Raw genomic sequence first — 27293 nt, forward strand, 5'->3', positions numbered from 1 at the left:
CCACATCTGACTGATGTCCAGTTGGCTTACGAAGCTGAAACGAGGCTCCAGAAAGACTGAAGCGGTGGATGCTTCCGCTGGAGAAGCACGGGAGCCCCAGCCCCATGCGGTGTCAGGCACCATCTCCACGGCCCAGGAGGGCTCTGCTCACACGCACGCAGTATGCATGCAGCCACTCAAGACTGATGGGCTCTTTGGGGAAATACTAGGGACGTCTGATGATCAGAGGTGAGTAGGAACTGGTCCCCTGCCTGGTGGTATGTTCCAAGGAGGGCCAGTCTCAGACCGAATTCCAGCACGTGTGCAAAGTGAGCAGCAGGCTGGCTGAACAACTGCACAACCGGTTCCCGCAAGCCCAGTCCCTGCTCTGCATTATTCTGGATGTTCCAATGAGCACCTTACATCCAGTCTCACCCTGACGCGAATGCAGCAGGATCTGCTCCGCTTCGCGTTAACTCAGCACACTCAATCCGTCATTAAGTGCCGGCCCTGGATTCCAGACCCAAGGCATCGCTCCCAAATTCCAAGCTTGCTGGGCTCACCAGATCCTCACGCCCCCGTCACTCAAGGGGGCGGCTCGTGGTTCCCGCCGAACATATGTGTGCACACCACCCATTTCACTAGAGAAGCTTCTAGAATTCCTTACACCCGTTGGCGAGCCCTCTGTTGTGGGTTTTGGTAGCACTCAGTGAAGCATCTGACATTCTTACAGCAGGTGCCTCTGCTATGTGGATTCTTCCTTGAGTCAGGAGTCAATTAACTGCCCTTCGGCAGTGGATTAAAATTTAGTAACAAACAGAATCACTTTGCTGTACACCTGAAACTAACATTGTAAATCAACGACACTTCAATAAAAATTTTGTTTAAAAATTTGGTAACAAACATAAGTATCAAGCTGTTTATGTGAAAGTATTTAGAATCAAATTCCAAGTAATAAATTAAGTGCATTGAAGACATGTAATCCATGCCCTTGAGTCAGAGACTGAAGTGAGACTCAAGTTACAACGTTCCAATGTCCCGGGCTCCGTTTTCTCATCTATAAAGACAAGAATGAACCTCCCACCCATTAGGTCGGCCACTATCAAAAAACAAAACAAGCGCTGGCAAGGATGTGGAGAAGCTGCAGCCCTTGTGCACTGCTGGTGGGAACATAAAATGTTGCAGCTGCTGTGCAAAACAGTTCCTCAAAAAAAAAAAAAAATCAAACACAGACTCGTGTGATCCAGCAATCCCACTTCTGGGCATATACCAAAAGAGTTGAAAGTGGAGTCTCAAACAGATATTCATACCCCCACGTTCATAGCAGCATTATTCACAACAGTGAAAGAACTAAAGCACCCCCAGTGTCCAATGATGAATGAATGGATTACAAAATGTCGCACGTGTATACCATGGAACATTCCTCAAATATTAAAGCCTTAAAAACGAAGGAAGTCCTGATACACACTACAACATGGGTGAACCTTGGGGACATTATGCTAAGGGAAAGAAGCCGTCACAAAAGGACAGATGCTGCATGATTCCATCTATATGAGGTCTCTCGTGTCATCAAATTCATAGGAAGTAGAATGGTGGTTGCCAGGCGCTGGGGGCATGGGACGGTGTTATTTAATGGGAACCAAATTTCACTTCTGCAGATGAAAAAGGGTTCTGAAGATGGGTGGCGGTGATGGTCGCACAACGACGTGAATGTATTTAATGTTGCAGAACTGGACCCGTAAAAATGGTGAGAGTGATCAATTTTATATTGTGTGTACATTAAATTACAATTAAATTATTTATTTGTAAATACATATCAAGTAATTTTTAAAAGACAGAAACGAAAGAATCTATCTCATTAGGGTTGTTGGATTAAATGAGATGGTGTCTGGGAAGCACGGAACACAAACAACGCCTGGGGATTTTACAGTCAGAGTTTTTCACTCATTGTGTTTCTCACTCATCGTGGACTTTCTCTTCTCTTTAAACCTTTGCATTCTCAAGGTGGAGTGGAGTGTGGCCTTATAAATTCTACTCTGCTGCCTAGAGTCCGGGCATTTGACAATCTGCAGGAAGAGGCAGTGTCCCTAACATCACGGGGGGAACAGCAAGTGTGGGGCTGAAACAACTCCGGCGTGGTGAACCTGTCAGTGCTTAACTCGCCCGTGGTTCCTCGCCTCACCCAGCTCTCTGGTTTCCCGAATCTGTCCCCGAACCACCCCCACCCCCAAATCAGAATTGACGGCTGTACCGTAGCAGATGCGTCCGTCTCCCCGGAAGCCAATGGAACACTCGCAGGTGAACTGGGTCCCAGGGCCGGGGCGACAGGCTGCGTTGGTGTCACACCCGTGTGTACCGATGTAGCAAGGATTCTGAAGGGCATCAGGGGAGCCGTCTGTGAAGCAGAGACATCGAAGCCAAGTGAGTCCTCAGCAACTGACCAGTCTCCTCCTCCCACAGAAAGTAGGGCAGGACTGATGACCAGGAGCGCAGCAGAGGGTCCTGGAATGGGAAACCTGCCAACTCCTGCATCACCCGGGGCAGGATCAGCAAAATTCAGACTCATGCCTGTGTTTGTAAATAAAGTTTTATTCGAAAGCAGCCACACCCACTCATTTGCACACAGTCTATGGCTACGTTTGTGCTGCCGTCACAGAAGTGAGCTCCCGTGCAGAGACTGTGTGGCTGGCCATGTCTGAAAATACTTACTATCTGGCTTTTTAAGAAAAAATACGCCCATCCCTGATGCCTGGAGCTACAGCTGTCAAAGGAGGGGTAGGGACACCTGCCCCCCCTCCTGCTTTCGGGAGCTAAGGACAAATCTGATCAGCTGCAGAAGTGACCTGGGCAGAGGGAGAACCAAAAAGAACTGAGAGAGAGAAAGACCTTAATGCCCACGCCCAAATACACAGAACAGGGGGCTTAAAGATGTGGACAGTGTGGAGTCTGACTCTGAGATGTCCCACGAGGTCCCCAGTGCCAGCTCCTTCCACGCAGCCCCCAGACCGGACCTCAGCTCCTGCAATGTGCCATCCCCAGCGGAGAGGTTGCTGTAGGCTCTGAACCTGAGTTTTACCAGATTTTATTTGGGTTTCCCAGGCCCTGAGCACACATTTCTTTCACAGTTAGTGTCCGTGTTTTAAATGCCCGGCCACAGGCAGCTGCAGCCCTTGAATGGGCTGCCCTGTAAGGTAAGCCAACAGGTTAGCATTCTCCTCAACCCCAAAGAGGACAGTAAAGATGCCTTAGGTTAGCAGATCAGAGATGGGTAGATAAGAATCGCAGATGACGAGACATTTAGCAAGATAGGGAGCTATTTTAGCACAGTTTTCCTCTTCTTACTGAGAGTTAGAGACGAGAAACAACATGTCACAAAGCACAGAGAGACATGCGTGCTGCAGGCCCAGGACTCCCCACCCAGCGGCCGTCTCTCACCCCGCACAGGACCGATGGAGTTGCTCAGAGCGTAGCGCAGGATCCGCTCCTCCTGGTTGTACAGGACGAACACGCTGTCCACCGAGAGCTGCTGGGTGCTGGGCAGAGCCGGCCGGGAGTCATCATGGACGCACTCCTGGAAGGTGATGGTCTGGCGCCACTGGTAGGTGTGGACGTGCGAAGGGGCGGCGCCGTCCCGCTCGGGCTCCGTCACCGTGTACTCCCGGGTGGAGGAGGAGGTGATCACTGGGAGCGGGAGGGGAGGAGGGAGACGAGGCAGGGAGACAAAGGAGAGGTCCTGAGGATGCAGAAGTCTTCCTCACAGGCTTTAAAACCATCAGCAGTCCTCTCTGCCCATAATGCTAGCAGATGAGAGTTTGGGCGGAACAGGATAAATAAGACCGTTTATCTCAGTTTGGGGGTCATCCTGTTACCCAGAGTTCCCATGCTACCGTGGGTGCTATTCACGTGAGAAGTATTTATTGCTTTTTCTCATCAAGTGCTTCTCTGGAAGTTTCTAAGTCACGCAGAACCAACCCAGAGATTCAGACCTGGTGGACAGAGCACAGGCTTGGAGGGAGACGCACCTGAACTCACAAGGTGTGTGATCACAGGCCAGTTACTAACTTCTTCGCCCTGTTTCTTTTACAACAGGGGGAGAGGTGTGAGGATGAGATCATGTGTGTAAAAGTTCTGGACTCCATATAACCTTACTGAGACAAACTGCCCTTTATAAAGCCCCCACCACGTGACTAGCAGAGCGCTAACTGCTTTAGGCGGGTTCTCTCACTTCGGATTCAGTAAATAGTGGCTGCGACAAAGACCCTAGATCAAGCGGTTCTCTGAGATACAGAAAATGAGGCGTTAACGGGTTTCTATAAATTACTAAGGAGTTGGAGCAAGTCTCAATAGAGAAGCGAAGCAGTCTTCCCCATTCAGAAGACAGCCTGCTTCTCACCCATTCGGTGAAAATCTCAACTTCCTACTTAAAGGAAAAAAAAAAGTATAGATCAGAGAGCTCTGCTGTAGTTGGCGATAAAAGCCAGAGGAGAAATGAAAGACTAGCGTCAGCTGCCTCCGCCCCGCTCTCCCGTGCGGGGCGGCCACAAGCGCCCTCTGGGTGCAGCCTGGCTGCAGACCGCGGTCCTGCGCTCACCCCACCTCCTCCGCAGCCACCTCCTCCCCCAGGAGAGCCGAGCAGGCCCAGAGGCATGGCAGCTGGTGCGACCTTCCTGGATGGCGATTTAATAAGAGCCTCTCAAGAGTTTCTAATGTTTGATCAACACTTCTATTTCTAGGAACTTGGTCAGGAAAGAACCAGCAATTTGGTCAAGATTTATGATGAAGATGATCATTTCATCTCCTTCTGAGAAGGAAAAAATTGGAAATAACCTAAGGTTTAGACAAAAGAGTGGTTTAAATTAATAGCCATACAAGAGAATCGTACGGAGTCATTACAAAATGTTTCCAAAGCCTATTTAACTATAAAGTATTAATGCTTTGACGCTAACTGGAAAAGCGAAGATATGATAATGTGGTATGACTGCAATTTTATTTAAATAAAAACTATACACCTGACTACAGAGTATACAACAGTACTGAATCAATGTTAAATTTCCTGATTTTAATGACTGTGCTGGGGCCACGTAAGAAAATGTTCTTGTTCTTAGGAAAAACACATGAAATATTTAGGGGATGAAGGATCATGGTGCCTACAACTTACTCTCAAAAAAATATATATATATATATATATATATGAGAGAATGATAGAGGAAATGCGGCAAAATGCTAACAATTGGTGAAGCTGAGGAAACGGTATGTGGAAATTGTGCTAATTTCAAGTTTTCTGTAAATTTGAAGTAAAGTTTAAAAACTTCATATGGTGTATACTATAACAAAAGTATTTTCTTTTGAAATTAGATACTATGTTGAGATATTTATGTTGGGATAACATACATGCTCTCTCTCTATATATATGTATGTAGATACGTTGGGATATTTTTAATATGTAAGGAAAAGGCTGAAAGGAAATACATTTAATTCAATAATAATTGTGTCCTGGTTTTATTTCTGTAAGTTATGCTTATTTTTGTCTGCACTAAGTCCTCTCCGGTGAGTGTGCCCGATGTCTACAATCAGGGAAAGGTGATTGTAGTAAGGTACCCCCGGCATTTCCCTCTCCGAAGGCCAGAAGACTGAGAGCGCCAGGGGCGGGCGCGCGGGCGCGGCGCTGGCCCTGAATGGGGGTGCGGGTGCGGGGCCGGGCTCACCCTGGCGGGAGTAGTGGTACAGCTCCGTGTAGGGCTCGATGTGCACCGAGGAGCCGAAGGGGATCAGCGGCACGCGGCCCTCCAGCTCTGTGTCGATGGTCAGGTGTCCGTGCTCATCAATACCGCTGAACCGCTGCTTAATGACCAGCTTGTCCGGGTGCCCCACAAAGGTCACCTCGGCCAGGCGGGTGAACTCGCCCCCTAGAAAGCAAGGTCAGTCTGTCACTTTGCCGTCAAAGAAGCTTCCCTCACGCCCGCCCTGGGCTCACAGTGGGGCAGGCTCACACCCCCTCTGCAGATGCTTTAGTTTGGTTGGTAGAATTAGGGCTGGTGATGCCAAGGACAAAGCTGGGACACCCACGAGGCTCAACTGAGTCATACACAGAAAATAGAAGCTGCTTCTCAGCTGCAAACTAGCATCTGAGATGGGAAGGCCCAGGGCTTGTGCTGGGAAAAGCAGGGGATGGGGGATTGACCCTTCAACCGTGGTAGGTACTGGTTAGGGGAACTTGAACAAGTTACACTGAGCCTCCATTTCCTGCTGATGAAAAAGGGATACAATCTATCTAGTGAAATTGGATGAGCTGAAGTAGGTTAAAAAGTGGGGGCCGGCACTATTCACAATAGCCAAGACATGGAAGCAACCTAAGTGTTCATCAACAGATGACTGGATAAAGATATGGTATGTATATACAATGGAATACTACTCAGCCATTAAAAAGAATAAAGTAATGCCATTTGCAGAAACAAGGATGGACCTAAAGGTTATGATACTAAGTAAAGTAAATCAGACAGAGAAAGAAAAATACTGTATGATATCACTTATATGTGGAATCTAAAAAAAAATACAATTCTTTTTTTTTTGTTTTTTTGGGGGGCAGATAATTAGATTTATTTATTTATTTACTAGAGGGACTGAGGATTGAACCCAGGCCCTTGTGCATGTTAGGCATGTACTCTTACCACTGAGCTATGAGCTATACCCTCTCCCCCTAAAAAAAAAATGGTACAAATGAGCTTATTTACAAAACAGAAAGAGACTCATAGACATAGAAAACAAATTTATGGTTACCAGTGGGGAAAGGGGATAGGGAGGGGTAAATTAGGAGTTTGGGATGAGCAGATACAAACTACTGTACACAAAATAGACAAACAACAAGGTCCTGCTGTACAGCACAGGGAACTATATTCAGTACCTTGTAATAGCCTATAATGAAAAAGAATACGAAAATGAATATATATATGTATAAATGAATCACTATGCTGTACAGCAGAAACTAACACACATTGTAAATCAACTATACTTCAATTAAAGAAGAAGGCTTTTGTAACAACAACAACAACAAAAAGTCCTCTGCTCTATGTTAAGTGCTCCAAGACATCAGCTATGCAGGGACTGTTGTTAACAGCTAAGTCCTGGTCAGGATGGGTGAGTTCTTCTGGGCAAACCATCACCAGGCCCAGAAACCATCGTAGGAGCGCTTACGATGGTGTTGGCTCAGGACCTCCCCTTGGTCTGTGCAGGGCAGCAGCCCCAGACAAGCAGGAAAAATACTCCCTCTCTACCAGCTTCCTTGCTTTTCCACATTTGCAGACCCCTCCGATAGCAGGGCTGGCTGGCCTTGAGCTACGAATGGTCTTTACATTTTAAAGCTTTTTTTTAAGTCAAAAGAATGCTATTTCATGATATGCAAAAAGCATATGAAATGTACATGGGCCCATGAATAATTTCATTGGCATGCAGCCACGCTCATTCACTTGCATATCATCTGCGGTTGCTTTTGCTCTACAATGACAGAGTCGAAGAGATGCAAGCAACAGAGACAGAACAGCCTAACATACTTAGGCAAAGCTTGAAATATTTACTGTCTGGCCCTCTGCAGGAAAAGCCTGACAGCGCCTGCTCTAGAGCCCCCAAGTCCCAGGCAGATATCCAGCTGAGGACACAGGTCCTGGAGCAACTGAGAAGAACCACTGTAGTCACAAAGATTTGCTGCGGAAGGGAATTTGTCAAGGCTCCCTCAGCCTCCCTGAAGTTGATGCAAGTTACAAGTTACAAAGTACCATCAATTTAAATCAACCCACGTACAAAGCAACACTAATACATGAAAAGCTGTGCAGCTAAGGTCTGCCTGAAGACTGAACTTCCCCTGAAGCCCCAAGGAAACTCAGGTTTCTTAAGACTCATGAGGGTTATGTTTATCAGGCTGAATTTACCAGCTCTAAATGACAGGTTCCCTTTTCCAAGCAGATACAGAGGACATGTCAAATATGCATCTCAGGTTGTTTTGGGATTTGGAGGCAGGCTGGATAAACAGAGTGAGCCCCACCCACACCCTGGGTTGTAAAGATACAGGAGACAACATCACTTGCTGTGCTGGAGACTCCTGACTCTGAACCACCAAATCACTCCCTGGTCAAAGCACAGTTCTAGACAGCCTTCATGTACATTCATGGGGGAACTTCTTGATATGTATACCCCACCCCAATCTCCAGAGCCACAAAATGCTTGTCAGTAAGTGGTCTGCAGACACAGAGCTCCCTTCCCACTCACCCAGCCACCCCGCCCAGCCCCACTCTGTGGCGCATTCATTTCCAGGTCCGATGTCAGTCACCTGTGATGCTGAACCCATTCTTGAATCCACCTTGCTCCACTGCGAACATCCATCCAATGATGCCTCCAATGGGGGCCAGAGGAAGCAGAGAGTACCCGACGGTCTCGGGAATGGTGCTGATGGCCGTGTAGGAGCGCCCGTGGTTCATCACCACGTAGGAGTGGAGGTCGGTGTTGTCAAAGACAATGGGAACTGGGCTGCTCCCCACAAAGACCTTCCCTTTCACCTTGCCGTTAACTCGCTGTGGGGAACCTGAGTAAGAGACACAGAAAGAAGTCAGCCCTTCAAAACAGGATCGTATGTCTGGAAGCATCTGTGCCACACAGCGCTGGGGTAAAGGGCTTGGGGACAAGGGAATGCAGCTCTACTCCCCAAGAAGGCAATTCCAGTGAGCGCATCTGTGAGCCTCAGAAATTCCAGCATCGTGCCCCCCTGCCACGCTGAGTGATAACGTGGTCAGCAAGAAAGTAGGAGCCACTGTGTGGTGGAGGAACTTCAGAGGCAAATAAAACAATCTCAGGTGAAGGAAAGTGTCACAGGGGATCTCAGACGAGGTGACATGTAACTGATCACTGTGAGAGTATTAGTCCTTTCACTGGGACAGCAGGGCTACACGGGATGGGACGTTTATTAACTGAGCATCTCTGGCTCAGGGTTGTCCTACTACCCAGGGTTAGAACAGCCGGTCTGAGTCCTGGAGATTCGTTCAGCCCCAGCCAGACAGACGTGGCCATACTGCACGCCACGCAAATAACGCCCTCTGACGCAGCACCAGCTTGTGGACCGGGGCGTGTTTGTGGGTCACTGTTCCATCTGGACGACTGGGAAAGATGTGCCACTTACTACGGCATGTTTAAAAGCTGTCTTCATAACTGCCAAAGAGTATACGTCGGACACCATTTTTGAAAGTTAGATTAATGATAAATGTTAGCATACACTTCAGGGAGACTATCTGAAGAGATGTGCACAAAACTGCCAGCAGTGGTCAGCTCGGGGTGACATGGCGAACTTTCATCTTCTATACTGTGTATCTCCATCCTGTTCAAATATTTATAACTTGCATATATGTCTTACTGTTTAATCGGGAAATGATGAGATGTCAAGAAATGAAGCTGTTCTTGTATTTGAATAAGAAAACTGAAGGTTACTTACTATAGGACTCAGCAATCCTAACTCCTAGGTGTTTACCCAAGAGAACAGAAAACATATGGCCACACAAAAACTTGTACATAAATGTTCTTAGGAGCATTATTCATACGAGCCAAAATGGGAAGCCACCTAAATGTACAGCAATTGATGAATGGATAAACAAGATGTGGTATATCCATGCAACGGAGTATTATTCAGCTAGAAGAAAGGAATGAGGTACTGACATGTTAAAATATGATGGACCTTGAAAACATGGGTGCTGAGTAAAAGAAGCCAAACACAAAAGTCACATATTGTATGGTTCTATGTATATAAAACTTCAAGAACAGAAAAAAAATTTGACAGAAAATACATTAGTTGTTGACAGAGGCTGGGGGATGAGGATGAATTGAGGGTAACTACTAACAGACCCAGAGTTTCTTTCGGGAGTGATGCAAACGCTCTAAAATGAAAAGTGACAGCTGCACAACTTAGTGAATATACTGAGAAGCACTGAATGGTGTACTTTAAATGAGTGTGTTACATCTTTTTTTCTTTCTTTGGAGGGAGGAGATAATTAGGTGATTTATTTGATGGCAATCCTAGGGACTGAACCCAGGACCTCATGCGTGCTAAGCACATTCTCTACCACTGAGCTGTACCCTCTCCTCCTTGTTCTTACATCTTTTGGGGAAAAAAACCCACGTTGGACTGTTCCGGTTTGATATAGAATTAAATTCTACCAGTTACTGACTGTACTTATCAGGTTTCTCTTCCCAGACTGTAAATGACTAGAGACAGGACTTCCACCCCGGACTCCCTGGCTCCATCTCAGCAGAGCTTTCCGTCCACAGCAAGTCCTCGGGACGGTGTGTGGAGTAACCAGAGGCTGAACGCGCTCCCACCCGGGCGCCATCACCCGCGTTCTGAAGACCCCCTGCCAGGCGCTACACGGGGTCGCTGACACGGCAAGGCACTCGGCCCACGGAGTGCTTCTGCGGAGAAACGGTCTCATCACGCTGGGGAACGCTGTCCATTAGAAGACTAATACTGAAAAAATGCCTCCCCCAAACTACGACAGAAGCGAGCAGGAGAGCCAAGCAAAGGAAACCAAACAAATTTTTCTCCACCAAACTCTGAGCTCAAAACATGTTTCAGAAGTAGCAAGAATCCAACAAATATTTAAACCACAGAACTATTTCGGGGCGGGTATATAACGCCAAAACATGTAGCCAAGGAATCCGTCCTATCTACGCTTGCTGCCAAACGCAGCGGGTCAGCGTTCCCAGCTCTGACACTTGGCATGGAGAGAGCTAACGAGATTGCTCTTTGAGCAACGGTTCACTGCAGATTTTGGAGGATTCCCCCAGGGTGAAGGAGTTATAACAGCCAAGCCTAAACGAAGCAGCCAAGGCACACCATCCCCGGGGCGGTGGGCTTTGGAAGAAAACAGGAAGCACATTTTATAGACCATAAAAAACCACGCCCCCAAATTAACACGCGAAGTGTACGTTTTCTTTTGTTGCTGAGGATGGCAGTTAATGAAACTCCCTAACTGTGACCCAGAAGGAAACTTTTTTTGGTGGCAAATCAAGATAACTGACATAAGTACAGCTATGAGCAGGGGATCTGAGAACCAGAAAAATATTCCCCAACCGAGTGTTACACAGTCAAGTTTCACAAAGCAATCGAGGCTCCTCACTGAGCACACCGGGAAAGTGATGGGTGACAAGTGCGGTGACGTGGCATCTGAGGGACAGATGTTCAGTGTGGCTGGGTTGTGGTTTTGTTGAATTCTACTTCCTGGCTTCAGACCCCACTAGGTCTCCCTCTCTGAGCGACCTGTTATCTGGGCCACCTAGATTTCTGCAGAGAAGCTTCTTCTGACCATCTGAGAGCATCAAGAATGGGGGCCCTTTTGCAGGCAGAGCTCGGAACTGACATTGGCCCACAGCTGAATCCATTTTGGAGTTGGCCCTACAGTGGGCTTGGGGTCCCGTTAGCTGGCGTGCACCCCTGACGCCCCACCATCACCATGCTGTGACTTCAGGGGCACAAGTACGGGAAAACTGAGCGGGCGGGGGGCTGAAATAGACCTGACCCGCTATTACTTTGGTCGACGCCAGCCCACTGTGGACCTGCTGGAGCTGAGCGACCGTTAGGAGGGCCCGGTCTGTGCACAATGCCAAAATAGGAGGTTTGAAAGAAATGGAGAAAAATGAGGGGCACTGATAATTCGTGGTCCAGGCTGCACAATTTCAACACTTCAGCTTTTGTTCAGCACTAGGGGCAGCTGTGAAGATGGGATCCCAGTGGCAGTCATCTCCAAGATGCGGAAATAGCCCAGGAAAGAAAGAGACCTCATCTGGTTGGAGAAACAGGTACTCCCCAAGGAACACTCATCAGAGACGGACAGGCAAGAGTGGGCAGTGAGAGATGAAACATTGTGCAGACTACAATCACCACCCACCCTTACAGATCTGGGTAAAGGCAAGATGTCAGAACAAGCACTAAAACAGAAACTCCACCCCTCCCGTCTCCCCCCGCCGCCCACTGAACACACAAAAGCAAAGTACCTTCTGCAACACACTGCCGGCCGTTCCCCGTGTAGCCGGCCACGCAGCTGCAGCAGAAGCCGGTGGCGAAGTCCCTGCACTCGGCGTGCACCGAGCACTGGTGTCTGTTGTTGGCACACGTCTGGCGGGAATCCGTGTTGTAGCTGAAAACTGCTCAGAGAGAACACAGCACACCCGTCAGCGCCTCCCAGGGCCCTGGACCACGAGGCTGCACGACACTGCGCACCCTCAGCCCTGCAAGGCTTGACCTCTGCTCCGGCAACTCCAACACGGGACTGTCTGCCTGTAACCTCCAACACAGCGTGGTGGCCCCATCACTCAAACCACCAAGGCAGGTGGGTCTAAAAGGAGTTTGCAAAATCGCAGGGGCAAATTATCAAAAGCTGCCATCATCCAAAGTGCTCAGTATCACTGAATCACTATGGGGTTCCTGCCATCCAGTATCAATCATTTTGCTTGTTTGTTTAAAATGTTTTTAATTTTTATTTATTTCTTAATTTTTTTAATGGAGGGACTGAGGATCAAACCCAGGACCAACTGCATGCTAAGCACGCGCTCCACCACTGAGCTGTCCCCTCCCCCTGCCATTATCGCTCTTAATACGACATCCATCCAATGCAGGGGAAGGTCAGCTTCATATTTTGGGGGGGATCCTTAAAATATTTTTAAACTAATTTTTTATTATGGTTAACTATATATAACATACAATGTGCCATTTTAACAAGTTTCAAGTATTTTAGAACTTTTTTTGCCCCCTTCTTCCCAGCAGGGGGTACGTCGGAGGCTCTTAGACTCTGAAGCGGATGAGGCGTAATTCCTCAGTCATACCCAGTTAGAAAGCCTTTGACTCAAGACTCAGAAAGAACTTCTCCCTATTTCAAATTTCTCCCTCCCGGGTTCATTTGATTGGAATTATGAACTCGCTCATTAAACTTAAAATCCAAGAGCAAATTAGCTGGGAATGAAGTTCAAACGCACAAGAGGGGGTGGACTTTTAGAGGGGCTAGCGACCCAGCGTACAACTGGCTGCGGTGAGTGAAGATTAAAGTATTATTTAACCCCAGGTAGATTCCATGTGTCCTCCATCCCCAGGAGGGAACTTCCTGTGTGTAGGAAGGTGGCGTTTGGAGCCGAGAACCCTCGGGCCCTACGCTGAACGCACGTGACACTAGTGGTTGCTTAAGTCCAGCTCCCGGGGGGTCTGTGATGGCCTACGTATCCGTGTGTGACCATTCAAACAGCACCAGGAGGGCACTGCTGGCTACAGGAGACGGATCTTTCTAAGAAAAACAGTGAAATAACTGGGGCAGAAGGCAGAAAAACAGCTGATTTAGACCCCTTTGGGTCTAAAATCTAGGCTTTTATTCTTACTCGAACCAAGACACGACCATAAGCTGTCGGGGCTGCTTGTGATCTCAGAGTGACGGCTTCACAAACGCGAATTTCAGAGATACCTAGGTAGGGTGGGGGCAGGTTGAGACTCAAAACTCCATCGTTTGCAAGGAAACACACCCAAGCCACGTTGGGGCGATCACTCTAGAGACCCAGCTGTAAGAGAAGGGCGGCCCGGACCGGGAGATGTCAGCATCGCTCTGGGAAATCCAGGGCGCCATGTGCGTGAGGGGAGCCCCGAGACACAAACCCATGTCCTCATCACGCCACTCAAGGGCAACCTCCCCACTTCTGTGCCTCTGAAGTCAGTAAACACGTGACTCCTGGCCGCCAGATCTGGTCCAGGCTTTGGGTTATTCAAGAAGAAGAAACATTTATGACTACTGCGATGAGACGAATCGCAGCAGGTAAGAAGAAATAAAAATGAGCGAATAATGTGGAATAGAGGGGATTTTTTCTGAGGGCCTTCAGATAACTTCACGGTAGAAGCTGTTGCAACTCGGTAAACATCATTTAAAGGCTTGGACCATCCCATTGATAGGAATCCTAACGGGTTATAGGTCAACCTCAAGAGCTGAAAGTAATAGACACAGTGCAGCTTGAATGTCTTTTATAAAACAAAGCAAAGCCTGCCAGGGTCCAAGTGGCGAATGTGGAAGAATCTGATCGAACACAGTCGACGAGAAGATATTCTACTTCAAAACCATCTTTGAAAAGGGATCTACTCATTTTGTATTTTTAAAATTTTCACAGGCCAATTCTGAAGCTGACAGGACCCAGGAGGAAAAATAATCAACCATGCCCCTTCCAAAACCGAGAGGAAATACATGTCAAACACAAACCGTGCACAGAGCCAAAGGAACTTCTAAAATGTTTTTTCAGGTGGGTGAATGTATTTCTGATCCCAGAAGTCACAAATAAGAAAATCTGACTCTCAAAATAATTCTTGAACACGTTTCTCTTTACAACAGAACAGTCAAAAAAAAACAGGCAACTTGAAAGAGGCCATACTCCCCAGTCTCCATGACCCCAGCCCCAGTCTCAGAAGCTCCCTTGGAGTCTTTGAAACCCATGCTCTGCAGCTGTGGGCCTGGCCCCTCGGGCCCCAGGCTCTCAGCCTTACAGACCTCCGTGTAACACACGGCTGACACCCTCCAGCAATGCTCCCCCTTCTGGAAACCCAAGCATCCAAGAACGTAACAACTGCTACTTAAACGGCCTTACCAACTCCTGTTTCCTCAACTTCGTCCACGTCTATGACCTGCGGCTGCTGCTGGGGAAACCTCTCCACCGGCAGCTGGAAAGACCTGGTCCTCTCCGTGGGGGCTTCCAGGGGTCTCTCAGTGGTCAGGCGGCGCGGGGAGAGGACGCTGGGCACGTTGTGCGTGCCAGCGTCTCCCCTTCTCGGAGCCTCAAAGGGGAAGGATGTGGTGCCCACGTCCTCCAGGCCCAGATGTGTCACCGAGTCATAATCTTCATCGTCATACTCTGCCCCGTCGTCCACTTCAAGGTTCACGTCCGAGGGCACCACGCCGCTGGCGGTGGCCGGGCTCCCAATCTCAAACACCCAGATGCCCTGCCGCCCGGAGTTGCTGCTCCTAGGAGGAAGGACAGGCTTCTTGGAAGCAGGCCAGCAACCCACAAACAGTCCCCCGCCAACCAAGCAGGAGCCCTGGGGATGTGTGTCGATCTGAACCTCATCGCCCGCTTCCGCCCACGGCCATGGTGGGCGCTGGAAGAGCAGGTGCGGTCACGTCTGGTCGTCGCGGGGCTGCCACCACCCAGGGCTACTCGGTGAGGCTGTATGCAGTGGTGCACAACCCTAGCAAAGGCTTATTCTCGGTGGTCATTTGAGAGGCACCCGTCAGGGACATTTTCAGGACTTAAAATACGATTTATACTAATTGCTGGTCGTGAGTTTTACCACATGAGCACCCTGTTGACTGAAGACATCTGTCTTCTCCATCATTCTCTTTCCATGGCACCATGTGTGATACAATAAGAAATACGGTTCAATAAAAATATACTTAAAAAAAAGAAATATGACTTTGGTGTTTGTCTGGTTCTGGCATAAAATTCCTAGAATCCTTGTCGTCTCTGGAGTGATGAGAGTGTCTTTGTGTATGCTAATGAGATGGCTGGGGGCTGGGGACCCTGGATAACTTCAGGATGGGTGCTGGTCACCAGGAGGTTGGAATTTTCAGCCCCACACCCTGACTTCCAGGGAGGGCAGAGGGTTGGAGATTAAATATCACCAACGGCTAAGGATTTGATCAATCGTGCCTACATAATGAGAATTCCTTAAGCATGAGGCTGACAGAGCTTTGAGTCGGGTGAACACATGGAGGTGCCAGGAGGGTGGTGCGCCCAGAGAGGGCACGGAAGCATGTCACCTACTGTTCCTCCCAAACCCGGCCCCCTGCATGTCTTCTATTTGGCTGTTCCTGAGTTGTGTCCTTTTTAATAAACTGGTCATAGTCAGTAAAGTGCTTTCCTGAGTTCTATGAGCCAGTCTAGAAAATTATCAAACCTGCGCAGGGGGTCATGGAGACCCCTGATTTAGAGCTGGTTGATCAGAAGCTCAGGTGACAACCTGGGACTTGCGACTGGGCTCTGAATCCGGGGCCGTCCTATGGGACTGAGCCCTTCAGTGATGGGATCTGCGCTGACTCCAGGTGGTTAGAATCAGAACTGAATTAAATTGCAGGACATCCAGTTGGTGTCAGAAGAGTTGGCAAATTGGTTGGTGAGGGAAAAAAACACACACGCATATTTGGTGTCAGAAGTGTTATGTGTGAAGACAGTCCAGACTTGGTTTATTAGCAATCCCAAGTGTTAGCCGTGGGCCCTGGAACAGGTCTCAGTTTGCCTTTTTATGCTCACGGGATGTAGTGAGACAAATGGTATTTGGACTCTAAGGGCATTTTATAGTTCCAAAATGCAGCAGAATGACCCTCATCTCTACTTCCTGCACCATCGTTTTTGCTTTTCTACGTGTGTGATTAAAGTGTTCCTATCACAAATTATGCAAAATGACCAGCTTATACCATGGAAAGAAAGGACATACATTACTCAGTGGGGAACACTAAGCAAAAGGTTGAGATGGAGGGAGGGTAGAGCTCAGTGGTAGAGCGTGTGCTTAGCATACACAAGGTCCTGGGTTCAATCCCCAGTCCCTCCACTAAAAAAATAATAATAAATAAATAAACCTAGTTACCCCCCCACACACACAAATAAGTAAATAAAATAATGAAAATTAAAAATTAACATAAAAAGAAGACTGGGGTGGGATAGAGGACAAGGAATCAGGAAAGTCCTGCAGGAATTGGATGTCTAAGCAATCTGTGTGCCTGGGACTCAAACAAAGGCAGCGGCGTGCAAGAACTTGCTTGCACCAGCTTGCAGAAAATTAAATTATATAAACTTGCAATTAAATAAACGATAATTAAAAGCAGAGGCAATAGAGACTCGAAGCTCATCACATCCGAATTACATTACTCTTAGCTATGTTCTTGACGTTATTTGAATCCGTTGCCCCTCTTGGGTGAGAATGCTACGTAATGGTTCACCTCTTGTCAACCCCAGGGTAAACGACATGATGTGAGTGGCTGCAAACGGGCCACGGGAGGAGTATTGACACCGCGGGAACAGGCAAATGCTGTAAACGAGGTCTCCCCCCAGCCCTGTAAAGCCAGTCGTTAAGCATGTACCAGCACACCATTAAAGGGCAGAGGAGTTCTAGGCTCAACCGACAATATGCAGTTGGGCGGGGAAGTGATTCTTTTTTTTTTTTTTTCAAATAATGGGAGAAAAAAGAACTTAACTTTAAAAACGCAGTCTGAGCTTTCCCCTCTTTTGCCAAATTCTACAAAACAGCCCAAGAGAGCACTGTTTCTACCATAAGAACATCCTCCCCTAGTCAGTGCAGGGGAAAAGGGTTTTTTCTCAGCCTGGGGTTCATAGCAGGAGATAGTTTTGAAGAACTTGTGTTTCTAACTTTATACTTGTGGAAGGGACGGCAAAGCAATTTCAAATGAGAAGGAGATCCAAAAAACAGGACCCCTGTTCATTCTAATACGTTCCCCTGAGGTCATGAGGGAAAAAGTACTGTGTAATATAAAAACTATCTATCTATCTATCTATCTATCTATCTATCTATATATATACAAAATTTAAATCCATGGGAATATTTTTAGGTAATGTTTTATGATATTCATTACGTTGTCCTTAATTAAATAGTAACATGATTGTCTCATTAAGGGGAGAATCTACTGAAGAGCAAAAAAGACGCATACTTGGCCAAGTTTCCAATTGATTCTCTGTCGTTAGCAAATATATTATAAGCTCCGTCCGTCTTCCATATCAATCCCACTAAACCTTGGCTGAAGGCGACCACCGCGGGAACCTGGTTCTCATCCTTCTTGGAGAAGGTCGTATGGAACTGCAGACCATCTTCAGGATAAAGGAAGATGGCGTAGGAGCTGGACTCGGACGAGGCCAGAACCGCCTGGAACGTGTTTCTCTGTGAAGATGAGTTAAAATTCAGTTACTCAGGAAAATATCTACAGATCTTAAAATATGCTACTCACCAGACTATGAAAAGGCAGCGAGATGGCAGTACTGTCACCTTATCCTATTACAGCCGTTATCTTGTAATAACCTTTGTTTTTGAAGTTATTTTTAAAATTTTTTAAAATTGAAGTACAGTCAGTTGCAATATGTCAGTTTCTGGTGCACAGGACAATGTCCCAGTCATGCATATACATACATATATTCGTTTTCATATCGTTTTTCATTAGAGGTTATTACAAGATATTGAATATAGTTCCCTGTGCTGTGCAGAAGAAACTTTTTTAAAAATCTATTTTTACATATAATGTCTAACATTGGCAGACTCAAACTCCCAAATGTATCCCTTTCCACCCCCTTTCCCCAGTAATAATCTATAAAAATACTGAGTCACTATGCTGTACACATGAAACTAACAGAATGTTGTAAATCAACTATACTACAATAAAAAACAATTAACTGGAAGAAAAGAAGTACTTCTTAAAGTTTCCTCTTAGCCTTTTATTTTTGGTCTAATTTTTTGTGGGGGGGTAATTAGGTTTACTTATTTTTATTTGTTTAATTTTTAACAGAGGTACGGGGATTGAACCCAGGACCTCGTGCATGCTAAGCACACGCTCTACCACTGAGCTACGCCCTCCTTCCAAAAAGAAGCACCTTTGTAGCAAGGACCAAGTATCCCAGGATAGTTCCACTTAAGTATCTCTAAGGCTATGTCAACAGGAAACTTCCTAATTAACTAACAAATACCTTCTGCATCACTGTGACCCTAAGGTTAACCAAAAATTATAGAGATAGTACCTCCAGACGGTGGCCTAAATCTCACTCAATTTTAGCAAATTATCCTCAGAATTTGTTTCCATGGCCATTAAACATATTCAGCCACAGTCCTTATTTAGCATGTATTTATTATGGCCAAGCGCCACACAGTAAGAAAAGACATGAGCTCCGGGAGAGAACAGAGCTGGATCCAAACCCTCGCTCTCCTCATCACTGGCTGTGTGACCTCGGACCTGTGACCTAAGCGCTCTGGGCCTCGACTTCTGAATCTGTAAGATGGAGATAAAACCACGGACCATGGAGAAATGTTAGGAGGACTCTGAGAAGGCAGATGAAGGGCCAGGCACAAAGGAAGTATTCCTTAATGTTATACCGCTCCTATGTGCCAGGTGTTGCCCTGCAAAGAATACAAACACGTGATTCCGCACTGAGAACTGACAGTCCAGGTGGGAAGACGGACCTGTCGACGTAACATCGCCACGCTGGAGGACAGATTCCAGGACTGAGTCGTGTGCACGCCCTCCAGGAGCCGCAGGGGGAGTGCCTGAAGCGGGGAGGGGTGTGGGCAGAGGAGGCTGAATGCTCCAGCAGGAGTGAGACCCAAGCAGGGAGGGGCAGGGAGAGGCCGGCAGAAGCAGCGAGCACAGCCAGCACAGGAGACTGCGGGTAACAAGGAGCCAAACGCCGGGACCAGGGAACTGCGTAACATTTAACACAGCTGCTGCAAGGGGGCCCAGAGAAGGAAGGGGCGGGGACTCGGCTGGAGACGCAGGTGAGAGCTCCCTGCAAGAGGTCAGGTAGCTGCCCCTCATCAGAAATTGGCAGCATTGTAAACTGACTGTATTTCAATATTTTAAAAACAAATAGTGAACGGGGCACACACTTGAGACATGGAAGGTTTTAAGCAGTTTTCAAGCACAGCAGTCCAGCAGGTAACACAAACAGGTGACGAAGCCACATGTGTCCGACACGCCCACGCAAGACTCCCCAGAGCGTGCTCTGTCCAGTGCGATGGGTCTCATTTGGGAGGGAAGGGGTTTGGCCTAAAGGTTCGGGGACAGCTGAACTAAACAAAAGTAAGCGAGCGTCTTTACTGTAGGGCTTTCCAGGGAGAGTCACCAAGAGGGAGACAGGGTTTTAGCACTTCCCAAAAGTATGTGGCCTGAGGCGTCCTTTTTCTTGAGGACGGTCTTGTAGGACCCGTGTTCCCCGGCACATACTTTGGGAACCACCAGCCAGGACCATTCCCCATTTAAATGAAGTGCTTTTGGACCTTCCAAGTTTCTCTCTACCTTTTTTTTATAGCATTACTATAAAATGCTATAAAAATTAAATAACAGTGGAGCGAGATTATTTTTCCAAGGAGAAACTGAGGCACGTTCCAAAGAGTCATTCCAGATCTAGGGATGGTATTTTGACCTCTGCAAATACCCTCCGTCCTTCAAGGCCAAGTGCAAGCTCTACCCACTCGAACGCCTTTGCTGTCACCTCTTAGTAATAAATTCCCTGTTTATCTAGACACCATCTCCCACCATCCACCACCCCAAGTAAGAGCAGCCAGGGCTGCAATTTATCAACCCTATTCCTGCCACCTGGCCATCTTCTCAGGAATTGGCTTTTTTGGGGGGATGGGGGCAGGAGGTAATTAGGTGTATTTACTTATTTTTTAATGGAGGTGCTGGGGATTGAACCCAGGACCTCACGCACGCTAAGCAGGGACTCTACCACTGAGCTGTACCCTCCCGCTAGGAACTGGATTTCTTGACATCCAATCATCATTAAAGCAGGGACTTAGGTAGCCCTGCCCATAAAAGTCTTGGAAGTTTCAGAGCTGCAATAGACAGCCTACTAGATTTTGCTCTGGGCGTCCTGGCTTTATCAATGACGGGGGTGATGGCACATACATCAGAGCAGCACACCCCGAGAGACCAAAGCACACAAAGCCAAGCCACCGACTGCCTGCGCTCGTGCCTTGGTGCGTGCTTACCTTCTCCTCCTGGGCAGGGTCCTCGCTGGGTCCTTGGTAGGGTGCCACGGATTCCCAAGTGACAACCACCACACCACTGGGCTTGAAAGAGACTTCTGGGAACCCTCTCTGGACACACTCTGCCGCCAGCCGAAGGACAGCGGGGGATAAGTCTTCCCGGTAATACACCTTCCCCAGGCCGTCTGTCGTGTCCAGGTCGGCCAGGAAAGGGGCGACAGCTCCAAAGGTCGGTGGGAAGAGCCCAGGATGGGATTCCTCGGCGGGGGGTTCACTCACGGCAATAAGGCCATTCGTGGTGACCTGTACAAAAACCAAGCATAGTTGAAAGGAGTGCAGGCACGACCTTCCCCCGGGAGACTGAGCTCCGCTCGCAGAGTGCAGTCACAGTGCATCCAGCACGACGGCGCGCAGACACGACGGAACAGGACAAAGGCAGGGCCGGAGCTGTAACACCCAGCTGGCCTTCCGGGGAGGCTGGCCCGGTGGAAGGCGGCTGGACAAGGATCCCAGGCCCTGACTCTGGCCTATGCCAGTCTCCAGACCTCGGGAAAGGGCCTTACACCTGGGGCCTCAGGTTTCCCACATGTGCGTGCGGGGCTCCACACACGGAGCACCACTCAAACATAAGCCATCTTTAAAGCCGGCGTTAAGTTACTAAACAAATGGAATAATCACTACACACCGGGGCTGCGCTAAGCGCTGTGGGTCCCGAAACAGGCAGAACAGAGGCTCTGCCTTCGAGGCACCCACAGTCCAGAAGACCACGGGGAGGGATTAACAGAAACAGATGATGAGACAATGAGTGTCACCAAGTCACCGTGAACAGGCCATGACGCCACCATCACTTTGAACAGTGTAATGTGTTAGGTCCCCAGCTCACAATTACTGCGTGTTCGCCATGCAGACCTCCTATTAGCATCTAATCCTCGGAAGAGCCCCTCAGATCAGTCACCACTATTATCCACACTCTTCTGAGGCAGCAAACGAGGCAAGAGTTACCAGCAAGGAGCAGCACCAGGGTCTGAACCCAGGGGGCCCGACTCCGAAGGCAGCCCTCTGAATCAGCACACGTACAGCCTTCCTGAAATCAGCTCTCTCTGCCCATGAAAAGACTCCACTGTTCTCCCCCAGCTGACACCCACACTCCTCGGGAAAGTGGGGGACGGGCGACAGCCTTCCGGGGGTGGGCGTGCTCGGGCTTAGAATGAGCTCTCGGCCCGTCCCACGTTCCTGTGAGCGTGCAGTGGCAGCGAACAGCACCACGCCAGTGGTCTTTTTACTTCCAGAGCCGGAATTAAAACAAACAAAAAATCCCTAATCCACTGGGAGAGCCTTGCCAATGGAGTCCTAGTTTGCACTTTGAGGCTGCAATTCAATGCCTCGCAGTCACCTAGAATGAAAAAGACTACGAAAAGGAATGCATGTGTGTCTGTGGATGACTGAGACATGGTGCTGCACACCAGAAATGGACACACTGTAAACTCAATAGACCTCAATTAAAAAAAAAAAAAAAAAAAAAAAAGAACGCATCCCTCCTCCCCGCTAAAAAAGAGGCTGCAGATTGGAAGAGCACTTCAGGAGTTGCTCAGAAGGCCTGTGGGTTTTCCAGGTCACGTATTTCCCTCCCCTCTCCCCCTGCAGCCTTACTCGTCCATCCTTTCAGACCCCATTCCTGGAGTGGGGCGGGCAGACAAGCAGGAAAGGAGCTTAGGCCCAAATCTGCAACCTGCCAAGAGCCAGGCAAAAAGGCTCTGTGGTGGAGCCGATCGGGGCCCCAGGAAGGGAAAGGAACAACAGTTTGGGGAGTTAAGTACGGGCCTAGAATCCCCCCTTTTCACCAAACTGCACGGGCGGTTAGCTGTTCCGCTGACAGAGTGTCCACCACCGGCTGACGCCGGCAGTGACTTTCTGGAACGCAGGGACAGGCTGCAGAGAAGGGAGTCGGGGAAGGAGCTCCGTCCGGCTGGTCTCGCTCCCTCTTCTCCCCCACCCCATCCAAACATCTCCCAGCACAGACATCCCGGTTGGGTTTACGTGGGGGAGCGTGGGAAACCACTCACTCTCTCCAGCCACCAGAAGTTGGCAGTTGCCGGCTGCCAGTGGGAAGTGGTCACACACGGAGGCCGCATACAGACCAGACCGCTCAGCTTCAAAAAGCTGTTTTTCAGTGAAATTTAAATCCGTCCAACCATTCTGAAAATGCTGCCAGTGTCTGTTATCATTTAGAATCTGGGCACAGCAATGTTTCTGTTTGCACGAGGCAGGCTTTAGCAGTGGAGTTTTAGACAAGTACCGCGGAGCCCTACAAACACTCTGGACAGAGGCCGGGTGACCCTCATTAGTGTCAGTGCTGGAAAATGAGCTTCCAGCCAGTCTCACGGCACATCCAGTTCACTTGTCTGTGATGATGGGGAAAGGTGAATGTCATGTACGGAGCACCCAGGAGCTTCCTTTGATCCTTACACTCCTTAGTAAGTGGTTTTGGTCTGGGGTTTTGTCTCTCTCCAGATACGCCCATTAAAGGCAGCTTGATGAGCAGCATTCCCTTACGTCTGGGTGCCAACCTCTTTTTCACAAATCCCTCCAGCTTGTGATGCTCTAACTGGCCTTGCTCCTTTTCTCCATCTTTTTAAAGTCGAGCAATTCCGTAGACAGGCAGGGGCACAAAGGGAAGGGCCTAAAAGCACTGAGGAGGCCAGGAGGCCAGACCTGGGTACAAGTGAGACAGGCTGGGGCCTGGGACCCTCTCCCGGCTGCACTTGCACCCGGACAAATGTCTCCTCGAGCAACAGGACACAAAGAAACTCTAAGAGACCAAAAATAACCATGTGCATGTGCAATTGGGGCAAATTATGAACAACAAGATACAAAATGACCAAAAACCCAACTGCCACTTCTGAGCAAAAGCAGGGACCACGTATGATCCCTGCACACAGCACCACCAAGGGGGTGGGCCGACCCCCCCAGCCCAACCCACCCATCCGACCCACCCTTGGGGAGCCAGCAAAGGAACCTGTTGCTTGTTTTCACCTCCTCCCACTGCAGCACGAGTCCCAGCAAAGACTTGCCTGAATTTCCCATCTGGCCTCTGATCAATTTCTATTGATTAAAGAGGCCAAGGACCAGGTTAGTAACCCAGTCTCCAAGGGGACCAGACGGAGGCCACAGAGATTCACGCGTGACACCCATTCACCCAGCTGCTTACACGAGGACAGCCGGCAGTCGGCCTTGATTCCTTTCTCTCTCTCATCCCAGGCCCTGTGGGTCCAGCCTCCAAACTATATGCACTATCTCCACACCCACCAGCACCCCTCCCCACCTCCTACATCCATACGACTCTCTCCCGCATCCCCCAGGGCTCAGAGGAAACACCCTCTTCTAAGGGAGACTTCTCATCCACCCAGTGTAGGCCCCTCTGGCGGGCCCTCTTCCTCCCTTCCCTCACTCCCGACCCCGATCTACACCTCTGCCTCTTCTTTGCTTCTTTCCAGGCACAGACCACAGCTCGTCGCGATCCCATTTATGCACCTGCCGGCTCTGCTGCTCTCCTCACGGGCAGCACGCCCCGGGCCAGGACCAGGTCCGTCCTGGCCTCTGCTGCAGCTGCAGGGCCTACACCACGCCTCGCACCCACCAGTCCCCTCCTTCCCGACTCCCCCTGGGAAGTGGGGCTGGCAGGTTCCCGCGGGACAAGGCCTGCAGACCAAGGCTGTTGCAGCAATACTGACTGGTGAGCCACAGGAAGGACCGCAGCATTACGCGTCACCACGGTTCTTCCCGCTGGGGGGTGACGTGATGACCAAAACGGTCTGCGTAAACGTGTACTGACCGGGGAGGGGACAGCTCGGTGGTAGAGCATGGCTCAGCGTGCACGAGGTCCTGGTGCGATCCCCGGCTCCTCCGTTAAATACACAAGTAAGTAAACAAATAAACAACCTAATTACCCACCCCCCCCAAAATTTTAAAAGTAAGTAAAAAAATGTTTTAATGTTTAAATGTGAACTGATAACTCACATCTAGGCAAGTCTCTAGATCTAACTCCATTTTACACAAAAAAACAGGGGACAGAAACACACTTAAAAGATATCAGAGAAATGTGACCAGCAAAACCCAGAATACGGGACATTTGGAAGGACAAACACCCAGTTTGTTTAATAAACACATTGCATGAAAAAAGGCAAAGGGAACCTGTAGATTTCAGAAGTCCTAAGAAACGTATCTACCAGACGTGATGTGGCATCTTTGCCTGGATCCTGACTTAAACCAGGAGCCAAATAAAATGTTTTACGAACCTATACAATATTGGATGGTATTAAGGAATTGTTATCGACTTTTTAGGTGTGATCATGATTCTGCAAGTTTTTTTTAAATTGAAGTATAGCCAATTTACAATGTTGTGTTAGTTGTTGGTGTACAGCATAGTTATTCAGTTATACATATATATTCCTTTTCATATTTTTAAGTTATAGATTACAAGATAGTAAATGCAGTTCTCTCTGCTGTACAGTAGAACCTTGTTGTTTATCTGTTATATACAGTAGTTAGTATCTGCAAATCTCAAACTCCCAATTTGTTCCTCCCATGATTTTGCACTTTCGTTTTTTAAAAAAGACATTTTTTAGAGCCGCATTCTGAAATATTTACAACGAAATAAAATATTTGGGATTTGCTGACAAACAATCCCAGTTTGGATGAGGGAGGGCGATCCGAGGGACAGGTGGGGACAGAAGTGAAACTAGACAAACCATAAACTGATACTTGTTGAACTGAGTGGTTCACGGGAGTGGATGGTAATGTCCTCTTTATTTGTGCATAAGTCTGAAATTTTCAAAAAGAAGCTGAAAAAAAGATACTGAAGTGACTGATCTAAAGTCGAGCAAAGAAGGGCAGTTAACTTTCACAGCTAAGCCCACACGAACGCCCTCCGTCAGGAGGAGGGCCCAGGCACTTGCTGTGAATCCCTCCTTCCGCAGACTTGCCCACCGCTTCCCTCGCAGCCGCCGCCCCTCCCCTACCGGAGGCTTTCAGGAGTGTTAGTTGTGGGAGGTGAGCTGGACAGTGTTCCTGAGCAGAAGGTGCTTGTGAAAACAGGTTCAGTAATTTAAAAAAGTTACAGAGGCTTGAGGCCCCAGGTGCAGCGCCCAGAGTCCAGAAAGAAACACTGAATAAATACAAGTATTCACAGCCGTTGCCAGGATTATTTTCTGTGCACCACCTCTGTGCCAGCAGAAACCTTACGTGGATCACGGGACCAGGTTTTAGTTTTGAAACGAACGTTGGTGAGGAGAAGGCTAATTGGAAATACATGTGCTGGAAAAAAAAATTTTTTTTAATTGCTTACACGTCTCCAAACTCACCATGGTGTTTCACCTGCTTAACTGCACACAGGCGGCGTGTTTCTGCATCTGTGGTCCCCTCGGCCTCGAAGACCCTCACTCAGCTCATGTCCTTGGCAAAGTCCCATTTCTCCATGTGACGCCCTCCTGCCCTCCCCAAGCAGAGTTTATCACCAGCTCCTTTCTCTATCTTGTGTTAAAAAAACAAGACAACAGACCTAAAATGGAGTCACTTATGCTAAGCCCCATTTCACCAAACCAAGACTTAATTAACTGCAGTTTCCACTCTCCCGGAAATGCAATCTTAAACCAGTCAGTCAGGAATCACTTGATCAGCACTTGTGAGGTCATCTACTGGGGAGACCCCTGCCATCCTTTCATGGAAAGTAACTTTGCCATAACCAACCTGCTTTTTTAAAAAGTATATTTTTATTAAAGAGTAGTCAGTTTACAATGTTGTGTCAATTTCTGGTGTGCAGCACAATGCTTCAGTCACACATGAACATACATATATTCATTTTCATATTCTTTTTCACCATAAGTCACTACAAGAGATTAAATATAGTTCCCTGTGCTCTACAGTGGAAACTTGTTGTTTACCTATTTTATGTATATTAGTTAGTATCTGCAAACCTCCAACCTGCTTTTTTTGCCAGATGACTTCTTTTTGCCCCCTCCCTTCTGCCTACGAAAGTCTTTCTTTTGTCCAGCTCCTCGGAGCCCCTTTCTACCTGTTAGATTGGATGCTGCCCAATCCAAGTCAATTTTTGCTCAAATAAGTTCTTAACATTTTTAATATGCCTCAGTTTGTCTTTTAACCGTTTGCAGTCAGCACCTCGGGGCCCAGGCTTGGGTGCCCTGAGTCCCAGAGGCACCAGCGCTCACACTCCTAGCTGCAGATTACACAGCAAAACTCTTGTGAACTGAGTGCATTCCTGAGAAAGTGTCTGGATTACTGAGAGGAGGAGGAGGAGGAGGAGGAGGAGTAGTAGTAGTAATAATAATAATAATAATAATAATAATAATAATAATAATAATAATAATAATAATAATAATAATAATAAAAATTATCGTCTTGTGGTAACTCTAACCAAATACTGCCTCGCTGAGGTTCTTGGTAAAGTAAATACCTAATTTTTTAATTGAAAAACAGTTACCTCCAGCACACTGACCATTGTAAATATCGCCCTAAATCTTCCTGACGGTTCACACTGGGATAAAGAAGT

The 27293-nt window shown here is 48.1% G+C and overlaps 1 protein-coding gene across 2 annotated transcripts in view; it reads right to left on the bottom strand.

The window, feature by feature from the left end:
- Positions 1-27293, bottom strand: part of NID1 (nidogen 1) — a 79652-nt gene that overhangs the window by 37681 nt on the left and 14678 nt on the right. For both annotated transcript variants that reach the window (XM_074373257.1, XM_074373256.1), the window contains exons 2-9: positions 20732-21031; positions 17691-17917; positions 14620-14993; positions 12004-12153; positions 8300-8551; positions 5685-5885; positions 3415-3660; positions 2231-2374 (exon numbers count right to left, since the gene is read on the bottom strand). In XM_074373257.1, coding sequence (XP_074229358.1) covers positions 2231-2374; positions 3415-3660; positions 5685-5885; positions 8300-8551; positions 12004-12153; positions 14620-14993; positions 17691-17917; positions 20732-21031 — 1894 coding nt within the window. The remainder of the gene's footprint in view (positions 1-2230; positions 2375-3414; positions 3661-5684; positions 5886-8299; positions 8552-12003; positions 12154-14619; positions 14994-17690; positions 17918-20731; positions 21032-27293) is intronic.

This window comes from Camelus bactrianus, chromosome 11 (genome assembly GCF_048773025.1).
Source record: "Camelus bactrianus isolate YW-2024 breed Bactrian camel chromosome 11, ASM4877302v1, whole genome shotgun sequence".
Classification (NCBI taxonomy): Eukaryota; Metazoa; Chordata; class Mammalia; order Artiodactyla; family Camelidae; genus Camelus; species Camelus bactrianus.